Source organism: Hylobates moloch, unplaced genomic scaffold, assembly GCF_009828535.3.
Source record: "Hylobates moloch isolate HMO894 unplaced genomic scaffold, HMol_V3 SCAFFOLD_2, whole genome shotgun sequence".
In the NCBI taxonomy this organism is placed as follows: Eukaryota; Metazoa; Chordata; class Mammalia; order Primates; family Hylobatidae; genus Hylobates; species Hylobates moloch.
Genome location: NW_026652277.1, coordinates 5,942,420 through 5,968,503, shown reverse-complemented (window position 1 = coordinate 5,968,503; position 26,084 = coordinate 5,942,420). Strand labels below are relative to the sequence as shown.

The window sequence follows — 26,084 nt, the reverse complement described above, 5'->3', positions numbered from 1 at the left end:
AAAACCGCACCAGGCGGCTCCCTGTCCAGCCCATGGGAGCCGGGGCGCATTACCTGGAGAGGCAGCGTCGCCTCTCTGCGCTGCCCACCCGCCCTTTTCCGCGGCGGCGCTCCGCAGATGAGGTGGAGCTCGAGGTAGCCCTCTCCCAAGCGATCGCTGGTGGCGGGGGCGGCGACCGGCGGGACGGGGCAGGGTACTGCCAGCCAATTCCGAGCACCGGGGAATGCGTGCGCCCGGGGCGCGTGGAGCAGCGCCAACCGTGCACTCACCAACCCACCGACCCTCCCCAAAACCGGGGACACAGGCATGGCTCCAGGTGGCTCTCCTGGCGCCCCCAGCACGGGCGCCCCCATGGCACTGGAGATGCACGGAAGAGACAAGAGAGAAAGAGATAAAAGCAGAAAAAAACAGAGTGGGAGAGGAAGGAGGCAGAAACAGAGAGAGAAAAACAGATACATATATATCGAAACAGAAAACAGGACAGAGAAATAGGTTATTAAGTGCAGCGAGGGGATAGGAATGCATAGCAAGGCGGGAGAGGAGATGGAAATATGCAGAGAGAGGAGATCCGGACGGTGGAAAAGGGCGGAGGCGCGAGCGGCCGGGTCCCTGGGCTGGGCCACGGCCGCCCGGGACGGGTGTCGAGGGCAGGGATCGCGGAGGATGTGGATCCCCTCCCTGGCCTGTCCAGGCGCGCGCGTCCCTCCGTCTCGGCGTACGCAGCCCGGCAGGGCTCACTCGCCGTTTCCGGGCCGGCGGGGCAGCCAAGGGGACAACGGCCACAGCGCCCCTGCCGCCTGGCCAAGGACGCGCAGCCCGCGCCTCCGCCCCGCCCCGCCGGCGCGACCCGCACGGGCGCGCCCCCCGCAGAGGGGCGTCGGCACAAAGCCGCCCCACACAATGGCCCGGCCCCGCGCAGCGCGCCCTGCAACCCGGCTCCGCGCAGCTGCACTCACATCTAGGCAACGAGGGCCGGTGGTCCACGGGCACCCAGATCTTCTGCACTCGGCTCTGGGTCAGTTCCAACGGCATCTTCGCGGCTGCGCCCGACGGCCCGCCTCCCGGGGCCGAGATCCCGACGCTGGCAGGAGAGCGGCCGCCGACCCCCGGAACAAAGGAGGAGAGGGGGGCGTGCGCCGGCGCGCGGCCGGGCGTTTCCTGCGCTGCCAGGGGAAACGTGCTTTGGGCTAAGTTCCGGACCCTCGCCTGTGCGGGGCTCGACGTGTGCTGCGAGGGTGGCGAGGCTGGGGATGCCCGGCACAGCCGGCTCGTCCGCTCGGAAAGCTCTGGGATGCTTGGGCGCAGTGACAGTCGCGCTCTCGCCACCAGGCCCTGCCGCTCGCCTCCTCTCCGGCTCGGCTGGGATGCCCCGCGCACCGCCGGCTTTTAAAGAGTCCGGGCTGGCCGCAGACGCGCACGTCAGCCTCGGGGCGGGCCGCATTCCTTGGGTCCCAGCCCCCTTCCACGTGGGGAGGAGGGTGGGCGAGCCGGGAGGCAGCCTGCGAGCTCCCCCTGCGGGCCGGCGACGGCGGCGCACCAGCTCCTGCAGCCCAGCCCTGCTGAAAGGTCCTGGCTACTGTTATCCCCTCGTCCCGTTGTTCCCTCGGGACGTCTGGCACAGCTTCCCCGACTAATTCCCGCCCCTCACCTCAACTGTGCTGGCCGGGAGGAGAGCAGCGACGCAGTCCTGCACAGTGTAGACCGTGGCCCCCTTGGCCGAATCCCTTGGGAAGCTGCTTAAAGTGCATCCTACCAATGCAGCTCCTTTAGGGCCGTGGAGCCCCGATACTCTGCATTCCTAACAGGCGCTGTGGGGCAGGCGCAGTCCAGGTAAGGACATGAGCCAGGCTGCTCCCTGATAATACCCGTGAGCCCATCCCCCGCCACGACCCGGGCCACCCGCGGGGAGGAGGCTTCCCTGATCCTCCTACCTCACCCTGTCCACTTTCCTGAATCCCTTAGAAACCTGGACTTGAACTGAGCCTTGCTCCCCTCCCCTAGCCCAAAGACTGGGAACCTTGAGAGGCTTGCGGTGCTGGGCACGAGGAGGGGGCGGGAAAGCCCCGGGGAGCTGGACTGAAGTGGACTGGGGCTGGGGGCAGCTGGCATCTGGTTTTCACACTCACCATGTACACCATTCAATAAACCTTTATCGCCCCGAGTAGAAGGATGAATAAAACTAGACCCATTTCGATCTGCAATTCATTACCTAAGTCGAGGGAAAACTTTTGGGGGCGGCCCCTTATTATGCAGACCCCTAAAATTCACTCCGTTATCCTGCACACCCTGCAGCTCTGCCTCCCCACTTTTTGGTGCATGCGTGCCCCGTCTCCTTTTCCGGCCCTCGCAGTTTGCACCAGCTCGCGACTTGTGACAGTCGTGCAGTCAGGTCAGAGGCGTGCGGGGAAGATCTGGGCTGCTTTTGGTGGGGAACCGCCGCCCGCGCCGGGACACGACATGGAAGTAATTTTTGCAAACGAAGCCTCAGTACAGGAGCGCTGCGCCGCCTTGCAGAGAGGTGCACACTTAGCGCTGAGGCTGGGCTGTGATTGGAGAGAAGGCGGCGCTCGCTGAAACCCACACCGTGGCGGAAAAGTCTGCGCAGAGGCTGCCACACGTCGCTCACGTCCCGCATGCTCCACAGGGAGGGCGCCCGCGCCCAGGCGGCGACCAGGGCTGCTCCCGCCCCGCGCGCCCGCCCCACCCGGGCCTCCACTCCTCCCGACCCCCCGCCTGCCGAGGGGCCCCGGAACGCGCAACATCGGCCACCTGGCCTGTGCCCCACCACCCTCCCCCACGCCTCGACCCCCACTCCGGCACCCCGCCCCCCGCGCCGCCCTCTCAGAGCCCCTGTTCCCGCGACAGCTTTGCTGACGGTCTGGTTTCCGCGCTCTGGCGGCTGTTCAGAAACCCGATGCGTTGCACTTGGACTTGTTTTCTGCAGTGGGAGCACATGCCAGAGGCGACACCCTAAACGCCCAGGGGAGAGACCCACTCCACTCCTGAAATAAGAGTGGGCTGACCCGAAGAGGGAAACAGCAGGCGGCGAGCGCCCGCGCCACCGGGACGAGTTCCCGCCCTGGGGTTCGCGGGGGTCCGTGAGGGCTGCAGGCTGCGCGCCGGGAGAGCGGCTGCACCCATGCAAAGAGCGCCCGCGGTTCCTGGGGAATGACGGTGCACCTGCGCGCCCGCTGCTTGCCCACCGATTTTGCACACGTACAGGCCAGGCAAGCGGACCAGGGAGCCTTCTTCCACACTCCCTACAAGCTTGCAAACACATTGCTGGTTTCAGCTCACAGAGAGAGCAGAGAGATGGCGTCTGCCCCAGCAGCGGCACATCATTAATCTCTTGACCTAGATAACGCATCTGACAGCGGTCAGCTCTTAGGGCACAGGGAGTTGACGTCCCGGAGGTCCAGCTGAACTTTCGCAGACCGGGCACTTTTCCTGTCAATAACGCGTTGTGAGTCTAAAGGGAAGACTATGTTCTTCCCCCATTCGCCTCCTGCACTTGCTATGCAGCAGGCAAAAGGAAGTTAACTCAATCCCCCTCCTGCTCCTCACATCTGAGTGCAAACGGAGTGCGTGGGAGCAAGGACGAATGCACACCTGTTTTTGTGTTTGTTTTTTTAATGGCCAGCTAGAACTGGCAGCCTTTACAGCCCCAGGTAAGTTAGGGTAGAGCCCTCATGAGAGATGAAACTGCTTCACTACAAAATCACTTATAAACAACCCAACTGCAGCTGTATTCTGGTGATTTACTGGTTCCGAGTTTACTAGTTTGGACATCCTCCTAACTCATTCCCTAGCTCTGCTAATGCCCCATCTTCACCCCAAATGTCCAACTACGGCTTGGCCAACTTCCCTGCTCCTAACCTGGGTATCACAAAGGCGGCCCTTCAGAAAACGCCCCCAATAATGTAAATGTTCCACTAAGACGATGATTCTTTTACAGCTACAATAACACCAAGGCTAGCGCAGATCGATTATTTCTCCTAGGTCATGGTCCTAGAAACTGTGAAAGGTAGAAGGAAACTTCAAGACTACCTAGTCAACCCCACTTGCTTTATGGGAAGAAGTAAAGGGAGTTGAGATTAGAGAAGTCAAGGAACCAGGTCAGAGATGAAAGAAGAAAGCCAATTAGGAGCAGAGTTTGTTGGGGTTTTTTTGTTGGTTTGTTTTTGTTTTTCCCTTCCACTTGACACAGACGCAGATAGATAGCTCCCTAGGAGACTCATTATGGGGCCACCCTAACCCCAGGGTGCTTAGTGGAATCCTAATTTAGGAGCTGATCAGGCTGTGATTCAGACTCACCTAGAACAATTGAGCTGTTTGGGAAGGAAAGGTCAGAGAAGGACCTTCCGTGAGTAGAATGAGACATTAGCAGGGCAATTATTGAAAATGATCCTGGCCAGTGCAGTGGCTCGCACCTGTAATCCCAGCACTTTGGGTGGCTCAGGCAGACGGACTGCTTGAGCTCAGGAGTTAAGAGACCAGCCTGGTCAACATGAAACCCCATCTCTGCAAAAAAAAAAAAAAATTAAAAAATAGCTGGGCATGGTGGCTCGCACCTGTGGTCCCAGTTATTTTGGAGACTGAGGTGGGAGGATCACCCGAGCCCAGGAGGCAGAGGTTGCAGTGAGCTGTGATTTGCACCATTGCACTCCAGCCTGGGTGACAGAGTGAGACCCTGCCACAAAAAAAGAAAAAAAAAAAAGCAAGTGCCTGGTGAGGTGCTCACATCGCTGAATTCACTGAGCTCGGTCCAGCCTTGAGAGGACAGCGGAGTGGTTTTTCTCCAGGATCACCTTTGTTCCCACACTTCTGTGCCAGCCAATGACATCTAACTCCTACCAGTGCTTCCAAATGCTACTGTAACAGCAAACACGAGCAACCGCATTTCCATGATCCTGTGCCAGCCCTAGCCAGGTTAAAACGTTCAAACCAAGCTAGGACCTACCCGCTGCCCCAGAGACAGTGAGAGAGGTGACAAGCAATGGTAGGCTGGGAGCAATCAGAAGTTGCTCATTAGACACCAAATGTCACTATTTGCTCTTGTGAAAAATCCCATGTATGAGGGAGAGAAGTGAGACACCAAACAAAACACTGAAACAAACCCTTCCATCATCACCAGCCAAAGACACGGGGAGGGGGCTGTTATTTCAATAAATTATTTGTAACTCACACATGATTGAGAATAGAGACTGAGACTATCCACACAATGTCATGTCAGGGGTTTGAAAAACCAATTCATGACATGCACATAGATGTTTATACCAGCTTTATTCATAATTGTTAAAATATGGAAACAACCAAGATGTCCTCTGGTAGATAAATGGATAAACTATGGAACATCCAAACAATGGAATATGATTCCGTTCTAAAGAGAAATGAGCTATCAAGTCATGAAAAGACATGGAGAGGCCAGGTGCGGTGGCTCATGCCTGTAATCCCAGCACTTTGGGAGGCCAAGGCGGGCAGATCACTCGAGGTCAGGTGTTCAAGACCAGCCTGGCCAACATGGCAAAACCTCGTCTCTACTAAAAATACAAAAATTAGCTGGGTGTGGTGGTGCACACCTGTAATCCCAGCTACTTGGGAGGCTGAGGCACAAGAATCACTTGAACCCAGGAGGTGGAGGTTGCAGTGAGCCAAGATTGCGCCACTGCACTCCAGCCTGAGTGACAGAGCAAGACTCTGTCTCAAAAAAAATTATTATTTTTCTACAAATATATTTTTCTCCAATCTAGTGGACTTAGTGTCTCATTAAGTGGGTGTGAGGAGAATACGCAGCAGCCATAGCCTGGCTCTGGGTGAAGTGACTCAAATTGCTCAACTTAAGTCCCGGCAAACCCTCCAGTAAGTTTCCATTTCTCTCTGCCCCGACCCTGTCACTCCACCTCCTGTGGGCATTTCCTTTACTTTTCTTTTCTTTTTCTTTTTTTTTTTGAGATGGAGTCTCGTGCTATCGCCCTGGTTGGAGTGCAGTGGTACCATCTCGGCTTACTGCCACCTCTGCCTCTCAGGTTCAAGAGATTCTCCCGCCTCAGCCTCCTGAGTAACTGGGATTACAGGCTTGCGCCACCATGCTCGGCTAATTTTTTTTTGTATTTTTAGTAGAAACGGCATTTCACCATGTTGGCCAGTCTGGTCTTGAACTCCTGACCTCAGATGATTTATCTAAGTAGATTGTTCCAGAAAATAGAAAAGAATAAAAGCAACTCTAGTCATTTCTGAGGCTAGCATAACCTTGATTGGTAAAACAAAAAGTAAAAGAAAAGGAAATTTTAAGTTCATTTTATTTATGACAGAGATGTAAGTTTCCTACGTAAAATATTAGCTCATGAGAGCCAACCATATACAGTTGACCTTGAACAACACATTTGAATCACACAGGTCCACCTACTTTCTCCTGCCTCTGCCACCCCTGAGACAGCAAGACCAACCACCTCTTCCTCCTTCCCAGTCTACTCAACATGAAGTCAACAGAGAGGAAGACCTTTATGAGGATTCACTTCCACTTAAGGAATAATGAATGTTTTATCTTCCTTAAAAAAAAAAAAAAAAAAAAAGATGTGGAGGATGGCTTGAGCTTTTTGTGTATTTCTCAAAAGTTTTAAGATGTCCTAATTTATTGGTCAAGCAAAAGAAGAAAAAAATAAAAAGTCATGTGTTGGCTAAGGATGGGGATTTGTTCTGAGAAATGCATCACTAAGCAATTCTGTCATTGTGCAAACATCACAGAGTGAACTTACACAAACCTAGATGGCAGAGACTACTGCACATCTAGGCTACATGGTATAGCCTGTTGCTCCTAGGGTACAAACCTGTAAAGCATGTGACTCTACGGAATACTGTAGGCAACTGTAACACAATGGTAGGTATTTGTTTTTTTTGTTTGTTTGTTTGTTTGTTTGTTTGTTTGAGACGGAGTCTCGCTCTGTCGCCCAGGCTGGAGTGCAGTGGCGCAATCTCGGCTCACTGCAAGCTCCGCCTCCCGGGTTCACGCCATTCTCCTGCCTCAGCCTCTCCGAGTAGCTGGGACTACAGGCGCCTGCCACCACGCCCGGCTAATTTTTTTGTATTTTTAGTAGAGACGGGGTTTCACCGTGGTCTCGATCTCCTGACCCCGTGATCCGCCCGCCTCGGCCTCCCAAAGTGCTGGGATTACAAGTGTGAGCCACCGCGCCCGGCAATGGTAGGTATTTGTATATTTAAACATAGAAAATGTACTGTAAGGCCGGGTGCTGTGGCTCACGCCTGTAATCCCAGAACTTTGGGAAGCCGAGGTGGGTGGATCATCTGAGTTCAGGAGTTTGAGACCAGCCTGACCAACATGGTAAAACCCTGTCTCTACTAAAAGTACAAAAATTAGCTGGGCATGGTGGCGGGGACCTATAATCCTAGCTACTTGGGAGGCTGAGGCAGGACAATCGCTTGAACCTGGGAGGCAGAGGCTGCAGTGAGCCGAGATCACGCCATTGCACTCCAGCCTGGGGGACACAGCAAGACTCCGTCTCAAAAAGAATAATAATAATAAGTACAGTAAAAATGCAGTATAAAAGATTAAAACAAGCCAGGTACAGTGGCTCAGGCCTGTAATCCCAGCACTTTGGGAGCCTGAGGTGGGGAGGATTGCTTAAGGACAGGGGTTTGAGACCAGCCTGGGCAACATAGCAAGACTCCATCTGTGATGGTGACTATTGAGTGTCAAGAAGATTGGATTGAAAAATGATTGGATTGAAAAATCGTGGGTGTGTCTATGAGGGTGTTGCCAAAGGAGTTTAACATTTGAGTCAGTGGACTGGGAGAGGCAGACCCACCCTCAGTCTGGGTGGGCACCATCTAATCAGCTGCCAGCATGGCCAGAACAAAAGCAGGCAGAAGAATGTGGAAAGACTAGACTGGCTTAGTCTCTGAGCCTACATCTTTCTCCTGTGCTGAATGCTTCCTGCCCTCAAACATCGGACTCCAAATTCTTCAGCTTTGGGACTCTTGGACCTTTGACCACAGACTGAAGGCTGCACTATTAACGTCCCACTTTTGAGGTTTTGGGACCTGGACTGGCTTCCTTGCTCCTCAGCTTGCAGACGGCCTATTGTGGACCTCACCTTGTGATCGTGGGAGTCAATGCTCCTTAATAAACTCCCCTTATGTATACATCTATCCTATTAGTTCTGTCCCTCTAAAGAACCCTGACTAATCCACCATCTCTACAAAAAATAATTCAAAAAATTAGCTGGGTGTGGTGGCAGGCGCCTGTGGTCCCAGCTACTTGAGAGGCTGAGGTGGAAGAATTGCTTGAACTGGGAGGTGGAGGCTGCAGTGAGTTGTGATTACACCAGTGCACTCCAGCCTGGGAGACAGAGCGAGACCCCGTCTCAGAAAAAGAAAAAAAAAGGCAAGCTCACGAGGCAGCACCCTGCCCATGCTGTCTCACGTGCCTTGGCTCTCAATATCTCTCCCGCCCTCTCCCCCGAATAGTATTTATCCTTATGAAAGCAAAAGAGGAAGGCGAGCCAGAAAGCTTGATTCCGGAAAATTCCTCTCAAAGTCTTGAAAACAAGGGGCGGGGTAGAGTAGAAAAAGAGCAGGATGTTGGAACCTGCAACCGTGCCACATTAAGTAGTGAGGGGCCTCTGTGGGCAGCAGGCCACCCAGGCGCCGAGGCAAGAGACCGAGGACACGAGCTGTTCCAGTATAATAAAATATAAAACAAGAATAGTTATACCAGATCTAGATCTTAGATATGATTTTATATGACTATCATTAATCATTAGTTTGTAGCAATTACTCTTTATCCCAATATTATAATAATCCTTGCTCTATAATCATAACCTAAGAAAAACCAGGCCATATAGAGATAGGAGCTGAGGGGACATAGTGAGGTGTGACCAGAAGACAAGAGTGCGAGCCTTCCGTTATGCCCAGACAGGGCCACCAGAAGGCTCCTTGGTCTAGCGGTAATGCCAGCGTCTGGGAAGACGCCTGTTGCCGAGCGGACGGTGGTCTAGCGGTAGCATCAGTGTCAAGGAAAAACACTGGCTACTTAGCAGACTGGGAAAGGGAGTCTCCCTTTCCCCGGGGGAGTTTAGAGAAGACTCTGCTCCTCCACCTCTTGTGGAGGGCCTGACACCAGCCAGGCCCGCCCGCAGTTATCCGGAGGCCTAACCGTCTCCCTGTGATGCTGTGCTTCAGTGGTCACGCTCCTAGTCCGCCTTCATGTTCCATCCTGTACACCTGGCTCTGCCTTCTAGATAGCACTAGAAAATTAGTGAAAGTACTAAAAGTCTCTAATATGCAGAAATAATGGCGTAAGTTGTCTTTCTCTTTGTCTCCTCTCTCTCTCTGCCTCGGCTGCCAGGCAGGGAAGGGCCCCTGTCCAGTGGACATGTGACCCGCCCCTGTCCAGTGGACACATGACCCACGTGACCTTACCTATCATTGGAGATGACTCACACTCTTTACCCTGCCCCTTTTCCTTTGTATCCAATAAATAGCAGCGCAGCCAGACATTCGGGGCCGCTACCAATCTCCACGCATTGGTGGTAGTGGTCCCCCGGGCCCAGCTGTCTTTTCTTTATCTCTTTGTCTTGTGTCTTTATTTCTACACTCTCTCGTCGCCGCACACAGGGAGAGACCCACCAACCCTGTGGGGCTGGACCCTACAGGCCTCACCTCCCCAAAGGAGACCACCATCTGCCACGAGAATAAGTGAATGGAAAATGGACTGAGAAACTCACGTATCATGCCACCTTGGCTCTGCCAGAGTAGCCAGTACAGTAGCCCGAATTCTCCCTTCCCTGCCTCACCACACACAATGGCCCCTAAGTCCCACCTACCTTCCCCCCCAGGAGAATTCTGCGGGTAGCCCCCCGAATACTCTCTGCTGGCAGTTGTGATCCTCCTGGAAGAGAACCACGTTTATCTGCATTCTCTTACCAGTTTGGTTGGTGACTCAGTCTCCCTGGGTGCACTGCCAAAACCAACTTCTAGAGGAAAGTCTGAGTCCTGGGCCGCAGTGACCCCATGCAGACGTGGCCAGCCACCCAGGAGGCATGTCAGGGTTGCAGGGGCCCTTGGACACATAGATCTTGCTTGTTTTCATGCTAAGCCATGGAACTATGACCTAGAACATGGGTAGCTTTGTTTCTTGCCGGACAATTTCTCAGTATTGTGCAGACCCAGACACAACAAGATGAAGAAAACTCTAGACATCTGTGAGGCCCAGATAAACCCGATGGAACAGCCCTGGGCAAAGCCCCATTCAGGGTGGGGGAAACATGGCCACTACTAATCCCTAAACCACCCCGCCCCATGTCTCCTGTCTAAGAGTCTTCTATGACCCTGACACCACCTTCTTCCAAATCGTGGATGAAAAAGGAACAGGAGGCGAGCGCAGTGGCTCACGCCTGTAATCCCAGCACTTTGGGAGGCTGAGGCAGGCAGATCACTTGAGCTCAGGAGTTCGAGACCAGACTGACTAATGTGGTGAAACCCCGTCTCTATAAAAATACAAAAATCAGCCGGGTGTGGTAAGAGATGCCTGTAATCCCAGCTACTCGGAAGGCCGAAGCAGGAGAATAGCTCGAACCTGGGAGGCAGAGGTTGCAGTGAGCCGAGACTGCATTCCAGCCTGGGTGATAGAGCAAGACTCAGTCTCAAAAAAAAGAAAAAAAAAAAAGAAAAGGAACAGGAGCAAAAGCCCATCCTTGCCATAAGAAGAGTGTTGGTGTTCTACACCCTTCACAAAGTGAAGCTCTAAGTGCAGCACCAGGCAAACTGTGCAAAGGGACAAATGAGGTGGTCACTCCAAGGGCCTTGAAAGCTCTCAGGCCAGCTTCCCGTTGAATCCACAAACCCCTGTTGAAGAGTCCTGGGATCCTCAGCTTAGACCTCTGGCTCTTTGGCTCCAAGCTGTTTGCTCCACTATTAGATGGCGCTACTGGCTAGAAAGACATTGCTTACACTAAGCTGAGGTGATCTTCCTGGAATATGCCCTCGTCTCTGTTGCTGGACATGGGTTAAGCCTGTATCCCCCTCCAACAACAGGTGCTCGCCCTTAAATGTTTGAAAGCAGCTGTCACGTCCCATTGAAACAGGCATCCTTCAGGCTAAGGAGCCCACTCCTAGACTTTAGCGCAGCAGAAACAGTTTTCAAGTCTGTGCAATTCACTAAAGCGTGAATTCATCTTGTGATGTCAAGAGCTGAATTAAGCAGGGACTCAAGAAGCAATTCCAGGGAACCTCTGCATATCTAGGTTTAGAGACTCAACTGTGATGAACCAGGCTTGTCTTATCTCGAAAGCTTATCCAATAGGAATGGGAGGGCAAGACAGTGACTGTGGTATGTGGCTGGGGACATGGCTTGGGAGTTAGGAACCCCAACCCGGGTTCTGACCCACTCTACACCTCATCTAGACCTCTGCTCCCTTATCTGTCTAAGCATCTCTTTCACTTCCCAAATGGCAGACACCAATGGTTCCCATTGTTCTCAATGAAATACAAATATTAATAGAAACTGTCAGGCCTCTGAGCCCAACCTAAGCCATCATATCCCCAGTGACCTGCACGTATACATCCAGATGGCCGGAAGCAACTGAGGATCTACAGAAGTGAAAATAGCCTTAACTGATGATATTCCACCATTGTGATTTGTTTCTGCCCCAACCTAACTGATCAAAGTACTTTGTAATCTCCCCCACCCTTAAGAAGCTTCTTTATAATCTCCCCCACCCTTAAGAAGTTTCTTTGTAATTCTCCCCACCCTTGAGAATGTACTTTGTGAGATCCACCCGCTGCCCCCAAAACATTGCTCTTAACTCCACCGCCTATCCCAAAACCTATAAGAACCAATGATAATCCCACCACCCTTTGCTGACTCCTTTTTCGGACTCAGCCCGCCTGCACCCAGGTGAAATAAACAGCCTCGTTGCTCACACAAAGCCTGTTTGGCGGTCTCCCCACACGGACACGTGAGACAGAAACCTGAGAGTAATCACCGGACTACAGGCAACTCAGAAACAGGGACAGCTATTCATCTTTGAATCACCAGACCCTACCACAGTGTTTGACACGGAGAAGGTATTCAATCTATGCTTGCTTGATGAATGAATGTTTACATTTGCAGCGATTCAACTAATTGATATATAATCCTTTTTTGTTTTGTTTTGTTTTGTTTTGAGACAGGGTCTGGCTGTGTTGCCCAGACTGCAGTGCACTGGTGCAATCACACAAACTCTAGTGCAGCCTAGAGTTTCTGGGCTCAAACTGTCCTCCCACTTCAGCCTCCCGAGCATCTGGGATTATGGGCGCATGCCACCACACTCAGCTAATTTTTATATTTTGTTTTTGTAGAGACGGGGGTCTCATTATGCCGCCCAGGCTGGTCTCAAACTCCTGGCCTCAAGCAAATCTCCTGCCTTTCAAAGTGCTGGGATTACAGGCATAAGCCACCATGTCCAACCTCAATATATAACCCTAAGTAGGAGCGAGTACTGGCTCACATAGTAAGCTGGAAGCAGCTTCCATAAATCCTGCAGGGCTCTGAGGTGGACAGACAGCCATTCACAGTAAAATCATCTGTAGAATGAGAACAGCAGCCCCATCTACCTCAAGAGGTCCTTACGAAGACCAAATTGGATATGAGCAAAAGCACTTTTGGAAAAACTATAAAGTATTAGGTTAACCAATCCCTGGATGAGCACTTTTTGTAACTGTGCAAGCCCACCCCAGATGTCTGAATAGATTCCCTCTGATCTTGGCTGCTCTATGATTTGGTCTTCACCCCTCGGTTTCCCTAGCAGATCAGTGACATCCCCCAACACACACACACACACACACACACACACACACACACACACACACACAACACACACACACACACACACACACACACACACACACACACACACACAGGTGAGGGGAAGAGTCAATGTCAAAACAACTGAGTTTCCTAACCCAGGACTGGGGAGAACAGAAACTGGAACCCAGATCACGTTCTGCTGGGTATGGGAAGAGTGCCCGGGTGACCCGCAGGGGCCAGGCAAGGCCGGCCCATGACTGCAGTGTAAACACATGCCATGGAGCAACCCTAGGCTGGCAAGCCACAGCTGGCACCTCTCCCTGTTCTGTTCCCCTCATATTTCTTCCTTCTCCCAGTGGAACACATTCTAAAAATAGAGCCAAATCAAGCCCAAAAAAAAGAAAAAAAGAAAGAAAAAAAACGGGCAGGTTTTGGACAGCGAAGCTGGCTGCTGATGAGATGTCAGGAAGCCTCCCGGCTGAGCTGGATCAATGTGTAGGGTTCAAATGAGAGAATGGGACGGTCTGTAATCGCCAGTGTTGAGACTGGATCGTGTTCCCTTCTGTGTACTCCTCCTCAGGAAGCAGTGTGTGTGTGTGTGTGTGTGTGTGTGTGTGTGTGTGTGTGTGTGTGTGTGTGTGTGTGTGTGTGTGTGTGTGTGTGTGTGTGTGTGTGTGTGTATTGGGGAATATCATTGATCTGCTGGGTAAATCAAGGAGTGAAGGCCAAATCACAGAGCAGCCACGATCAGAAGAAATCTATTCAGACATCTGGGGTGGGCCTGGACAGTTAAAAAAAAAAAATGCTCATCTAGGGATTGATTGAATACAGTTTTTCCAAGAGTGCTTTTGCTCATATCCAATTTGGTCTTCATAAACTCATCTACCCCCAGGGAACGGCAACCAGTGTGTCCGAGCCACCTGGACACCATCCCTATGAGAATCGGCTAAAGAGCGAGACGGGGAGAAAGAACACGGCTGTGAGAGGAGATAGAGCCACTGACGAAGGCACGGGGGTTATCTTGCATCGCGTTGCTCCTGTGAACAGAAATCAGATGCTGATTTGAAGGTAGAAGGAGATAGCTTCCCTGTACGGTGGACAGCGGTGGGCCAGAGAGACGGCAAATGCAGCAGCCAGATCCTACCTGTGGAAACCATTCCAGAGGGACTTCCCCAACAGCTGCAAATCAAACTCACTGGCCTCTAACTAGCCCTGGACATAAGGATCCTGTGATTCTAGGAGGGCCTGAGCCCCCATCCCAGCTCTGCCTCTCAGCAACTCTGTGATTTGCACAACACACTGTTCTGCACCTCAAGTTCAGAATGATCTCGGGGTTCTCTGTGTAAAAGTCTCTGAGGCTAGAACTGCTATATTAAGTGAAACTGCTGAAGTAACCGTTAGGCATACATTTGACCAAGTTGGGTAGTCCAGGGGCTAGGAGCCCTAGATTGGGTGGGACATTCCTTTGTCGAGACCCCTGGTACACAACAGGTCTTGAGTGGTCCCTGCCAATGGGGATTCAGAGTGTGATATGGGGTTCACACCCCAAGAAGAAATAGTTCTCTTTCAATTTCTAATTTCTTAATCAATCTATGTATTTTTAACAAACGTATCTTTAAATAATTTTCCCGTGGCAGCCTTCGGTGTTTGGCCACTTCACAGCTTGAAATAGTCTTAATCTTTGTTATTTAGTATGTCATGTATGCCCATAATTGATCACTGTTGAAAGACAGGAAGTTGACTAGGTGTGGTGGCTCACTCTTGTAATCCCAGCCCTTTGAGAGGCCGAAGAACTGGGAGGATCGCTTGAGCCCAGGAGTTCAAGACCAGCCTGGCCAATATGGAGAAACTCCATCTCTACAAAAACTACAAAAATTAGCTGGGCATGTTGGCATGTGCCTATAATCCCAGCTACTCAGGAGGCTGAGGCACCAGAATTCCTTGAACCGGGGAGGCGGAGGTTGCACTGAGCCAAGATCACACTACTGCACTCCAGCCTGGATGACAGAGCAAGACCCGATCTCTGAAATAAATAGAGACAGGAAGCACAGAAAACCCTGATGTAAAAATAGAAGTTAATAGCCGGGCGCGGTGGCTCACGCCTGTAATCCCAGCACTTTGGGAGGCCGAGGCGGGCGGATCACGAGGTCAGGAGATCGAGACCATCCTGGCTAACACGGTGAAACCCCGTCTCTACTAAAAATACAAAAAATTAGCCGGGCAAGGTGGCAGGCACCTGTAGTCCCAGCTACGTGGGAGGCTGAGGCAGGAGAATAGCGTGAACCCCGGGGGGCGGAGCCTGCAGTGAGCCGAGATCGCACCACTGCACTCCAGCCTGGGTGAAAGAGCGAGACTCCGTCTCAAAAAAAAAAAAAATAGAAGTTAATGGGAAGATGATGTGGATGTGTCAAGAAACACACAAGCCTATTCTAATGGGTTCCCCACTGGCCAAATCTGGTACAATCTTTTTTTTTTTTTTTTTTTTTTTTTTGTAGGGATAGGGTCTCACAATGTTGCCCAGGTTGGTTTCAAATTCCCAGCCTCAAGCAATCCCCCCTGCCTCAGTCTCCCAAAGTGCTGGATTATAGGCATGAGCCACTGCACCCAAAATCCTGTACAATGTGAACAACAAAATGAATAATGATAGTAATAGACTATAACCCAGAGAAACATAGGAACCCATGAACCCACTCAACTGAGGATACAATGAATGAATGAATGCGTGCAGGAGATGGGAAAGCTTTTCCTTAGAGTAGAAAATCAACAAATAAGTATAGAAGGAACAACGGAATCTGTAGGTCATCCCTGGGTAATCACTGTAGGAATAATTGTTTCACACAAGAATCACCAAGTGGGTGGAAGCTTGATAACAAACAAGATATTTGCAGCTGGGCATGGTGGCTCACGCCTGTAATCTCAGCACTTTGAGAGGCCGAGGCGGGTGGATCACTTGAGGCCAGGAGTTTAAGACCAGCCTGGCCAACATGGTGAAACTCCATCTCTACTAAAAACACAAAAATTAGCCGGGGGAGGGGGGGTGGTCGTGGGAGCCTGTAATCCCAGCTACTTGGGAGGCTGAGGCAGGAGAATCACTTGAACCCAGAAGGCAGAGGTTACAGTGAGCCGAGATCACACCACTGCACTCCAGCCTGGTTGACAGAGCGAGACTCCATCTCAAAAAAAAAAACCAGATATTTGCAGAGACTCAAAATATCTCCCCACAGAATCCTTACTTATCACAAAGGGACAAAAGAGTGGCCATATAGTAGAGAAAACTGGCAAGCACCATCTTTTTTTTTTTTTTTTTTTTTTTTTTTGAGACGGAGTCTCGCTCTGTCGCCCAGGCTGGAGTGCAGTGGCTCAATCTCGGCTCACTGCAAGCTCCGCCTCCCAGGTTCACGCCATTCTCCTGCCTCAGCCTCTCCGAGTAGCTGGGACTACAGGCGCCCGCCACCACGCCCGGCTAATTTTTTTTTGTATTTTTAGTAGAGACGGGGTTTCACCGTGGTCTCGATCTCCTGACCTCGTGATCCGCCCGCCTCGGCCTCCCAAAGTGCTGGGATTACAAGTGTGAGCCACCGCGCCCGGCTGCAAGCACCATCTTTAAGCAAGTGATAAAATTACCACTCAGGCCAGGTGCCGTGGCTCACGCCTGTAATCCCAGCACTCTGGGAGGCTGAGGCAGGCGGATCACTTGAGGTCAGGAGTTCGAGATCAGCCTGTCCAACATGGTGAAACCCCATCACTACTAAAAATACAAAAATTAGCTGGGCGTGGTGGTGCATGCCTGTAGTCCCACCTACTTGGGAGGCTGAGGCAGGAGAATCGCTTGAACCTGGGAGGTGGTGGTTGTAGTGAGCAGAGATCGCGCCACTGAACTCCAGCCTGGGTGACAGAGCGAGACTGTCTCCCAAAAAAAAAAAAAAGTGAACCTCACCATCAGCAGTCTGGTCTGTGACAGGCACATCACTACTGCTCCAGCATCCCTGCCAAACACACAGAACCTAAAGCTAATTAGAAAGAAGCAACAGATGGACCCAAGTTCTAACTATTCTTAAAAAATTCTAAAAAATAAGCGACCTTATTTTCTAAAAAATAAGGATATTCTAAAAAATTTAGGGATATTCTAAAAAATAAGTGACCTGACTCTTGAAGAGATACGTGCACACGTATGCCCATTGCAGCATCATTCACAATAGCAAAGAGGTAAAGCAACCAAAGTGTCCATCGACAGATGGAATGGATGAGCCAAATGTGGAATTTACAGACAATTGAATATTAGCCTTAAAGAGGAAGGAAATCGCGGGGCACTGTGGCTCACGCCTGTAATCCCAGCACTTTGGGAGGCCGAGGCGGGTGGATCACAAGGTCAGGAGATCGAGACCATCTTGGCTAACACGGTGAAACCCCGTTTCCACTAAAAAATTTAGAAAAAAAATTAGCTGGGCGAAGTGGCGGGCGCCTGTAGCCCCAGCTACTCGGGAGGCTGAGGCAGGAGAATGGCGTGAACCTGGGAGGCAGAGCTTGCAGTGAGCTGAGATCGCACCACTGCAGTCCAGCCTGGGGGACAGAGCGAGACTCCGTCTAAAATAAAAAAAAAAAAAAAAAAAAAGGAAGGAAATCCGTCACAGCTACACCAGAGGTCAACCTTAAGGACTTTTTGCTAAGCGAAGCAGTCCAGATATAGAAAAACACCGTATGATTCCACTTACACAAGGTCACTACAATAGATTCACAGAAACAGAAAGCAGAACAGTGGAGGTCAGGGGCAGGCGGTGGGGGAAATTAGGAATTGTTGTTTATTGGGTGCAGAGTTTCAGTTTTATAAGATGAAAAGGTTCTAGAGATCTATTGCACAATGGCGTGAATATACCTAACACTACTGAACTGTACACATTTAAAAATGATTAAGATGGTAGACTTTGTGGCATACATTTTTATTGCATTTTAAACTTTTGAAAAAAATTGCTTAAAAAAAAAATCAGTGCACTTTTCAAAAATACAAAGGCCACGAGAGGCAGCAAAGAGTGAGGACACACTAGATGAAAGGCTTGTGAGCCTGGATGAAACCTTGGATCACTCTAAATGTTGTTCTTGATTTTGCTAAGGGTAAAGAGCAGTAGTGGGAAAATTGGTGCGACTTGAAGTTTGCGTATTAGATAACAGAACTGTATCAGTGTGGATATCCTGATTTCAATCACGACACTGCGCTTGTTTTGAGGAAATACACCCTGAAGTATTTAGGGGCAAAAGGGCATCATGTCTGCATCTAACTCTCAAATGGTTCAGAAAAAAAAATAGGGGCCGGGCATGACATATATTTCTGTCTTCAGACACACACACACACACACACACACACACACACATATCCATATAAATATATTTTCTCTTCCTCTTTATGACAGATATATATATATGTAAGTAGGTAAATGGATGGATGGATGGATGGATAGATAGATAGATAGATAGATAGATAGATAGATAGATAGATAGATGATAGATAGATAGATAGATAGATAGATAGATAGATAGATAGATAGATAGAAAGAAATGGAGAGGGAGAGAATGACAGAGTCAAATAGTAACACTTGCAGAATCTAGGTGAGAGTGCTATGGGAACACTTTGCACTACTTCTGCAACTTTTCTGTAAGTCTGGAATTATTTCAAAACAGCTAAAACTCAAAAATGTTAAAGTTCATGAGAAGTATAAATGGTAATAATTCTGCACATCCACCTCAAAAGGACGATCCTCAGTTTTGGAAGGTGCACACTTCTGATCAAAATTCTTACCTTTTTTAAACCCATGGCAGCTAAAAATTCTCATTTTGAATAAACAATGAATCAAACACCAATGCTGAAAGATAACAACAAATATATTTAATTTGACTTTCTATTTGCTGACAACGAAAGACCTGCCCGATGTGAAATGAGTAATTTGTAGAGATGCAGCCTAGAGCAGTTGTCTAAACTTTTCCCATCTCATCACTTACTGTACATGAGACAGCGTAATATAAACCACACTGCACCTGTTACACTATTTAAATACCAAGCTACTACTGGCGGTAAGAGGAACTGAGCACAAAAGGGCACTTGCCTTTTCACTTTTTTTTCTGAGACGGAGTATCACTCTGTGGCCCAGGCTGGAGTGCAGTGGCGCAATCTCAGCTCACTGCAACCCCCACCTCCCCGGTTCAGGCAATTCTCCTGCCTCAGCCTCCCAAGTAGCTGGAATTACAGGCACCCACCACCATGCCCAGCTATTTTTTTTTTTTTTTTTTTAGTAGAAACAGGGTTTCACCATGTTGGCCAGGCTGGTCTCGAACTCCCGACCTTCAGTGATCTGCCTGCCTTGGCCTGCTAAAGTGCTGGTATTACAGGTATGAGCCGCTGCGCCTGGCCACCTTTTCACTTTTGAGACTTTTCAGAAGTCCATACCTCACTTCCACATTGGTCTCCCCAGGCAGCTTCAGTCGTGGCGGCACACCTCCCAGCAAATGCAGGGAGGCAACATAGCCTCTCAGCTGGGCACCTGCCTGGGATTCTGCTACTGAGGAAGCAGGGAGAAGGGGTATTGGGGGATGCTAGCAGTTTCAGCCACAGTATCTTCTTCCTATAACATACTTTTTCAACAAGCACCTTCTAAAACGTAGCCTTTTATTATAAAAAGAATGAAAAAAGGCTAGGTGCAGTGGCTCACACCTGTAATCCCAGCACTTTGGGAGGCTGAGGCGGGAGGATGGCTTGAGGCCGAGTTTGAGACCAGCCTGGGCAGCATAGCAAGACCCCATCTCCACAAAAAATAAAAAATTTTTTAAGAGCGAGGAAAGATACTAGACTTTGCAGCCAGACAAGACCATGATGTTTATACATTTAATCTCCAATCCACATAAGCAATGCCATTCTTGAAATGATCTGTGAAAAACTCAGTTTCCCTTGATAACTAAATAGTATGTAGTAATAATAAAAGAAAGGTTTGGCCGGGCACGGTGGCTCACGCCTGTAATCGCAGCACTTTGGGAGGCCGAGGCGGGCGGATCACGAGGTCAGGATATCGAGACCATCCTGGCTAATATGGTGAAACCCTGTCTCTACTAAAAATACAAAAAAAAAAAAAAAGAAAGGTGAAGGTGAATTTCACTTTATGTGGGGGCACTGTTCACTGTTATACCTGTGACCACTCCACACTGCTCAGCTGAATGAACCTTGATTGGCTAATAGGGGGAGACAGAGACCCCCAGTTTCAGAAAAAGTTATCGTCCATTCCATCCACAGGAATGAGTCGTCACTGGGCCCATCTACCCACTTTGCTGAGGATGCCACAGGATGTGGTTGTATGATTAGTTCCATGCGGTTAAGCCACTGCTGGTCCAGTATCCTGTTACTTACAGCCAAAAGCATCCCTAACTATTAAGTATATTATGAATATCATTAAAATTCTAATACAAACTTTCTAATTAGAATATTAATAATAAAATAAAAAACAAAATAGTTTTATTTCTAATCATTTCTCTATCATATACCACCGAAACCACCACCAATCACCTTCCTCTTCTGGCCTTGCTCTATCTCTGACAGCCAGGGTCACCAGTAGTTCTACTGGGCCACCAAGGTTCCTGCACTTCCCTATCAGCAAGACTTTATACCACTGGGAGGGGCTCGAGTTCTTAAAACTGGAGAAGGGGGGCCAGGCACAGTGGCTCAGGCCTGTAATCCCAGCACTTTGGGAGGCTGAGGCAGGTGGATCACCTGAGGTCAGGAGTTCAAGACCAGCCTGACCAACATGGTGAAACCCTGTCTCAACTAAAAATACAAAAATTAGCTGGGCATGGTGGTGGGTGCCTGTGCTCCCAGCTACTCGGGAGGCTGAGGCAGGAAAATCACTTGAACCCAGGAGGCAGAGGTTGCAGTGAGCCGAAATTGCACCATTGCACTCCAGCCTGGGTGACAAAAAAGAAACTCCATCTCAAAAAAAAAGGAGGGGAGAGGAAGTACTGATCTGGTGTAACTGGGTGAGGGCCTGAGTGCCAGGTAGTGACCCAGATAAGCCCCTGGCTGCACCAAATGTCCAGCAGCACCCGGTGGAAGACGGGCGAGACCAGAGCTGAGCCGATGGGAGACCCTGGCGTCCCTCTGCCGTCTCCTCGCCCCCGCAGTGGCCTGTTTCTATGGTGCGTTCTCTCTATCCTTGTGAAAACGTGTTTTCAGAAAAGAATGTGACCCTCATGTGAAGTTATCAATGACTGATAAACAGCTTAGTGGCTAACCCTCCTGCCACTGTGAGTAAGCGGATGAGTGGAACCAGCTTGGAACGGCCCATCCCAAGGGGCCTTGTAAAGAGATTACGGAAGAAGCCAGCAGTTCTTTCTGTAATCCACCCCCAGCAGAGGGATCAAAGGAGAGGAGCCGAGAAAGAACTGAGAGTCCTTGTGGGCAGAGAGTGATGTGTCTCAAGGCCACAGAGGCCCTCGTGGGGCGTGTCGTGGTCACCCGAGTGCTTCTTCCTCTAGTGTCCTCATGGAAATCACTGGGCCTCCTGGTTATTTAAATCAGGGTTTTTGTGTTGGGTTTCAATAAATTGAGACAGGCTAATTTGCCAAATAATCTGAGGAGAGAAAAAGAGTGAACATGCGGGCCGGGCGCGGTGGCTCACGCCTGTAATCCCAGCACTTTGGGAGGTCGAGGCAGGTGGATCATGAGGTCAGGAGATCGAGACCATCCCGGCTAACACAGTGAAACCTTGTTTCTACTAAAAATATTTTTTAAAAAATTAGCCGGGCATGGTGACGGGTGCCTGTAGTCCCAGCTACTCGGGAGGCTGAGGCAGGAGAATGCTGTGAACCCGGGAGGCAGAGCTTGTAGTGAGCTGAGATCACGCCACTGCACTCCAGCCTGGGTGACAGACTGAGACTCTGTCTCAAAAAAATAAAAATAAACAAAAAGAGTGAACATGCGAAGCTGATGGCTAAGTCTGACCATGGTGGAGATCAGTGGTTTCCAATACCTGTGGCACGTAAGAGCCATGAGGGAGGCCGGCAGACTGGCTCACGCCTGTAGCCCCAACACTTTGGGAGGCCGAGACGGGAGGATCGCTTGAGCCCAGGAGTTTGGGACCAGTCTGGGCAACATTAGCTAAACACCCTCTCTTAAAAAAAAAAGAAAAAAAAAAAGCCAGGCACGGTGACTCACACCTGTAATTCCAGCACTTTGGGAGGCCCAGGCAGGCGGATCACCTGAGGTCAGGAGTTTGAAACCAGCCTGGCCAACGTGGTGAAACCCCCGTCTCTACTAAAAATACAAAAATTAGCCAGGCATAGTGGTGGGCGCCTGTAATCCCAGTTACTCAGGAGGCTGAGGTAGGAGAATCACTTTAACCTGGGAGGCAGAGCCAAGATCACACCATTGCACTCCAGCCTGGGCAACAAGAGTGAGACTCCATCTCAAAAAATAAAAAATAAAAAAAAGAATCACCACGGAACTTTAAAACTACCCATTGTGTCAACCCCATCCCAGATCGATTAAACCAGAACTGCCAGGATGGGGCTTTTGGTGGTGCAATGTTTAAAAAGCTTCTCCAGGCCAGGTGCGGTGACTCACACCTGTAATCCCAGCACTTTGGGAGGCCGAGGCAGGCGGATCACGAGGTCAGGAGATCGAGACCATCCTGGCTAACACGGTGAAACCCGGTCTCTACTAAAAATATTTTTAAAATTAGCCTGGCACGGTGGCAGGTGCCTGTAGTCCCGGCTACTTGGGAGGCTGAGGCAGGAGAATGGTGTGAACCCGGGAGGCAGAGCTTGCAGTGAGCCGAGATTGTGCCACTGCACTCCAGCCTGGGTGACAGAGCGAGACTCCGTCTCAAAAAAAAAAATTTAAAAAGATTCCTGCTTTCAAAACTATATATACATATAATTATTTATATATTATTTATATACATATATATATATATATATATTTGGACCAGGCTGGTCTCGAACTCCTGACCTCAGGTGATTCACCCGCCTCAGCCTCCCAAAGTGCTGGGATTACAGGCATGAGCCACCACACCAGGCCAGATTACAGTTTTCACCGCCATCTACCATGGTGCCAGCTACAAGCCCAGCTTCAGGCTGGGGCCGGGGCACCTGACTGCAAGCATTCTATTCCTTGTTGAGGAAATGAGAGGCAGGTGCACAGGAAGCAGTTAGTAAACAGAATCCTAGTGGAGCTGGAGGTGTTTTAGAGATAATTTGTGAGCAAAAAATAGTCTAGATTCTAGAATAAGCCAACCCTAAAGTTGGCGTCGTGCTGGACCTGTGGCCTTTTCTCCTGTGTGGCTTATGACAAGCCATTTGGCAGCTGTTAAAGGTCTTTGTGCTTTGTTTTTGAGAATGAAGAACTGGGTGGATCTTCTAAAAGAAGATTGGATAAATTCTTAGGACCCTAAACTACTAGGTAGTTTCCAGAGAAAATCCCCTGCAACTCCAGGGAGAACAGAGGTGTGACACAGAAGGACCAAGTCTCCTAGGGATGGGGCTGGGGTGTGTGCGGGGTGTGGCTGTGCACTGTGTCCTGGAGCCAGAGACCCTGCTGGGCATCGCCCCATCCATGTTCTCAATCTGTGGCGACAGGTGGGCCTGTGGGGCCCCATGGTCCTTCCAGCTGACCCTCTGTGAAGCAAGTGAGGACCCTGGGGGGCTGGGAAGGGCACTGCTCTGTCTGGCAGAGGCTCAGCCCTCTGCCCTCCGGCCCTGGCCATGGACACTGGATGGATGGTGAACTTCACCGTATTTGGATGTCGCCCAGCTAAGACAGGAAAGCATCGGGCAGCCCTGCCCCCTCCTCCAGCTCCCCCTGCCCCCATACCCAGGCTCTGATCCTTAGCCTGGTGTGGCACAAGCCTAGAAGGGGAACAGGGCCTGAGGGCTGGGAGACATGCCAGGTGGGGGCCTCAAGGCCACATCCCGGCTCTCCCGCTGGGGGCCTACTGCTCTGCTGGTAGCTTTGCACTTGTGATGAAACACAGAGCGCTGGCGTGGAGACCTGGCCTGGAAGGTCTGGCGAAGGGATCGGCCTGGGACTTCGGAGGCCCCTCATTCTCTCCAGCCAACTCGGCCCTAGGATGGAAAGGCTGCCGGTGGCACCGGGGCCGCTTCCTTCCCAGCCTCCACTCCGGATTAGTCTTAGGTGCAGGACAACTTGTTTGTGACACGTCTGCTGCTGCAATGGGGAGGTCTCCCAGCTCGGACCCTCCTGCACCCAGACCCCCAGTCTAGACCTCAAGGGGTCTGTGTGTGTGCGTGCGTGTGTGTGAATGTTGGGGGGACGCATACGCAAGAGAGAAGAGGGTGGTGAGAAGCAGGCTGGCCTTTGCCCAGAAAAGCCAGGTGAGGGATTAAAGAGAAAACTTGGGGAGACAGGGAGAAAGAATCCGCAAAGACTGAGGAGGCCAGAAGCCAGGGACCTCAGCTCCAACTCCTATCTTTTGCTTTTTGTTGGATTGTAGCAAAACATACATAAAATTGTCCATTTTCCCCATCTTTAGGCACACAGTTCAGGGCAGTAAGCACAATCACAGTGTTATGCAGCCATCGCCACCATCCAGCTCCAGAATTTTTCCACCTTCTCCAATGGAAACTGTGCCCCCATTTAAAAGCCAGCTCCCCATTCTCCCTCCCCAGCCCCTGGCCACCTCCATCCTACTTTGTCTCTATGAGTGTGATTCTTCTAGAGACCTCATACGAGTGGAATCATGCAGTATTTGTCTTTTTTTTTTTTTTTGAGACGGAGTCTCGTTCTGTCGCCCAGGCTGGAGTGCAGTGGCATGACCTCAGCTCACTGCAGCCTTGAGCACCCAGGCTCAAGTGATCCTCCCACCCTGGCCTCCTGAGTAACCAGGCCCACAATTGTGTCCCACCACACCCTGCAGTGAGGCCTCGCTATGTTTTCCAGGCTGGTCTTGAACTCCTGGGCTGAACTCATCCTCCCACCTCGGCCCCCCAAAGTGTTGGGATTACAGGCATGAGCCACTGCACCCAGCCAGTGTTTGTCTTTTTTTTTTTTTTTTTTTTGAGACGGACTCGGGCTTTCCCCTTTTCCTCCGCGTGGGGGGGGGGGGGGCGGCCTCAGCAAGCTCCGCCTCCCGGGTTCACGCCATTCTCCTGCCTCAGCCTCTCCGAGTAGCTGGGGCTACAGGCGCCCGCCACCACGCCCGGCTAATTTTTTTGTATTTTTAGTAGAGACGGGGTTTCACCATGGTCTCGATCTCCTGACCTCGTGATCCGCCCGCCTCGGCCTCCCAAAGTGCTGGGATTACAAGCGTGAGCCACCGTGCCCGGCCTGTATTTGTCCTTTTATGTCTAGCTTATTTCACTCAGAACATTGTCTTCAGGGCTGATCTATGTTGTAGTGTATGTCAGCATTTCCTTCTTGTTTAAGGCTGCATAATATTCCACCGTGTGGATGGGCCACATTTTGCTTATCTGTTCATCCCTCCATGGAACTTAGGTTGCTCCCACCTCCTTGTTACTGTGAATAATGCTGATGTAAACATGTGCGTGGGCTGGGTGCAGAGGCTCATGACTATAATCCCAGCTACTGAGGCTGAGACTAGAGCATCACCCGAGGCCAGGAATTTGAGACCAGCATAGTCAACATAGCAAGACTTTATCTCTACAAAACATTTTTTTGAAATATTAGTCGGGTGTGATGGCACACACCTGTAGTCCTGGCTGCTCGGGAGGCTGAGGTGGGAGGATCGCTTGAGCCCAGGAGTTTGAGGTTACAGTGTACTATGATTGCACCACTGCACTCCAGCCTGAGTGACAGAGCCAGACTCTGTCTCTAATTACAAATGAAAATAAAATAGAACATGGGTGTGACAAATATCTGTTCTAGTCTCTGTTTCACTTCCAAACTTATCTTTTAAAATGTATCAGCCTCTGTCACGTGATCAGGATACATCTTAGTTTTAGGAACATATCCCACAATTCTGCTACTTGCCAGAGAACTAATATACAGAGTAGAACATCTTAGTTTGGGGCATTGAAAGTAAAGCACTCAGAACACAGAATTGCATACATTGGTGATAAACTATATTAAAATAAACTAGGGCACGGTGGCTTGCACCTGTAATCTCAGCACTTTGGAAGGTGGAGGTGAGAGGAATGCTTGAGGCCAGGGGTTTGAGACCAGCCTGGACAACATAGCAAGACCCCATCTCTACAAAAAATTTAAAGATTAGCCAGGTGTGGTGGTGCACACCTGTAGTTTCAGCTACTCAGGAGGCTGACACAAGAGGAC

The 26,084-nt window shown here is 50.4% G+C and overlaps 1 protein-coding gene across 4 annotated transcripts in view; it reads right to left on the bottom strand.

Moving 5' to 3' along the window:
• The window catches only part of PFKFB3 (6-phosphofructo-2-kinase/fructose-2,6-biphosphatase 3), a 94,120-nt gene that overhangs the window by 29,975 nt on the left and 38,061 nt on the right, over positions 1-26,084 (bottom strand). For 3 of the 4 annotated variants that reach the window (XM_032151036.2, XM_032150947.2, XM_032151116.2), the window contains exon 1: positions 957-1,372. The exons of the other annotated variant lie outside the window; for it this stretch is intronic. In XM_032151036.2, the coding sequence (XP_032006927.1) occupies positions 957-1,032 (76 nt within the window). In that variant the 5' untranslated portion in view covers positions 1,033-1,372. Of the gene's footprint in view, positions 1-956; positions 1,373-26,084 lie in introns of those variants that run through there. 4 annotated transcript variants of the gene reach the window in all.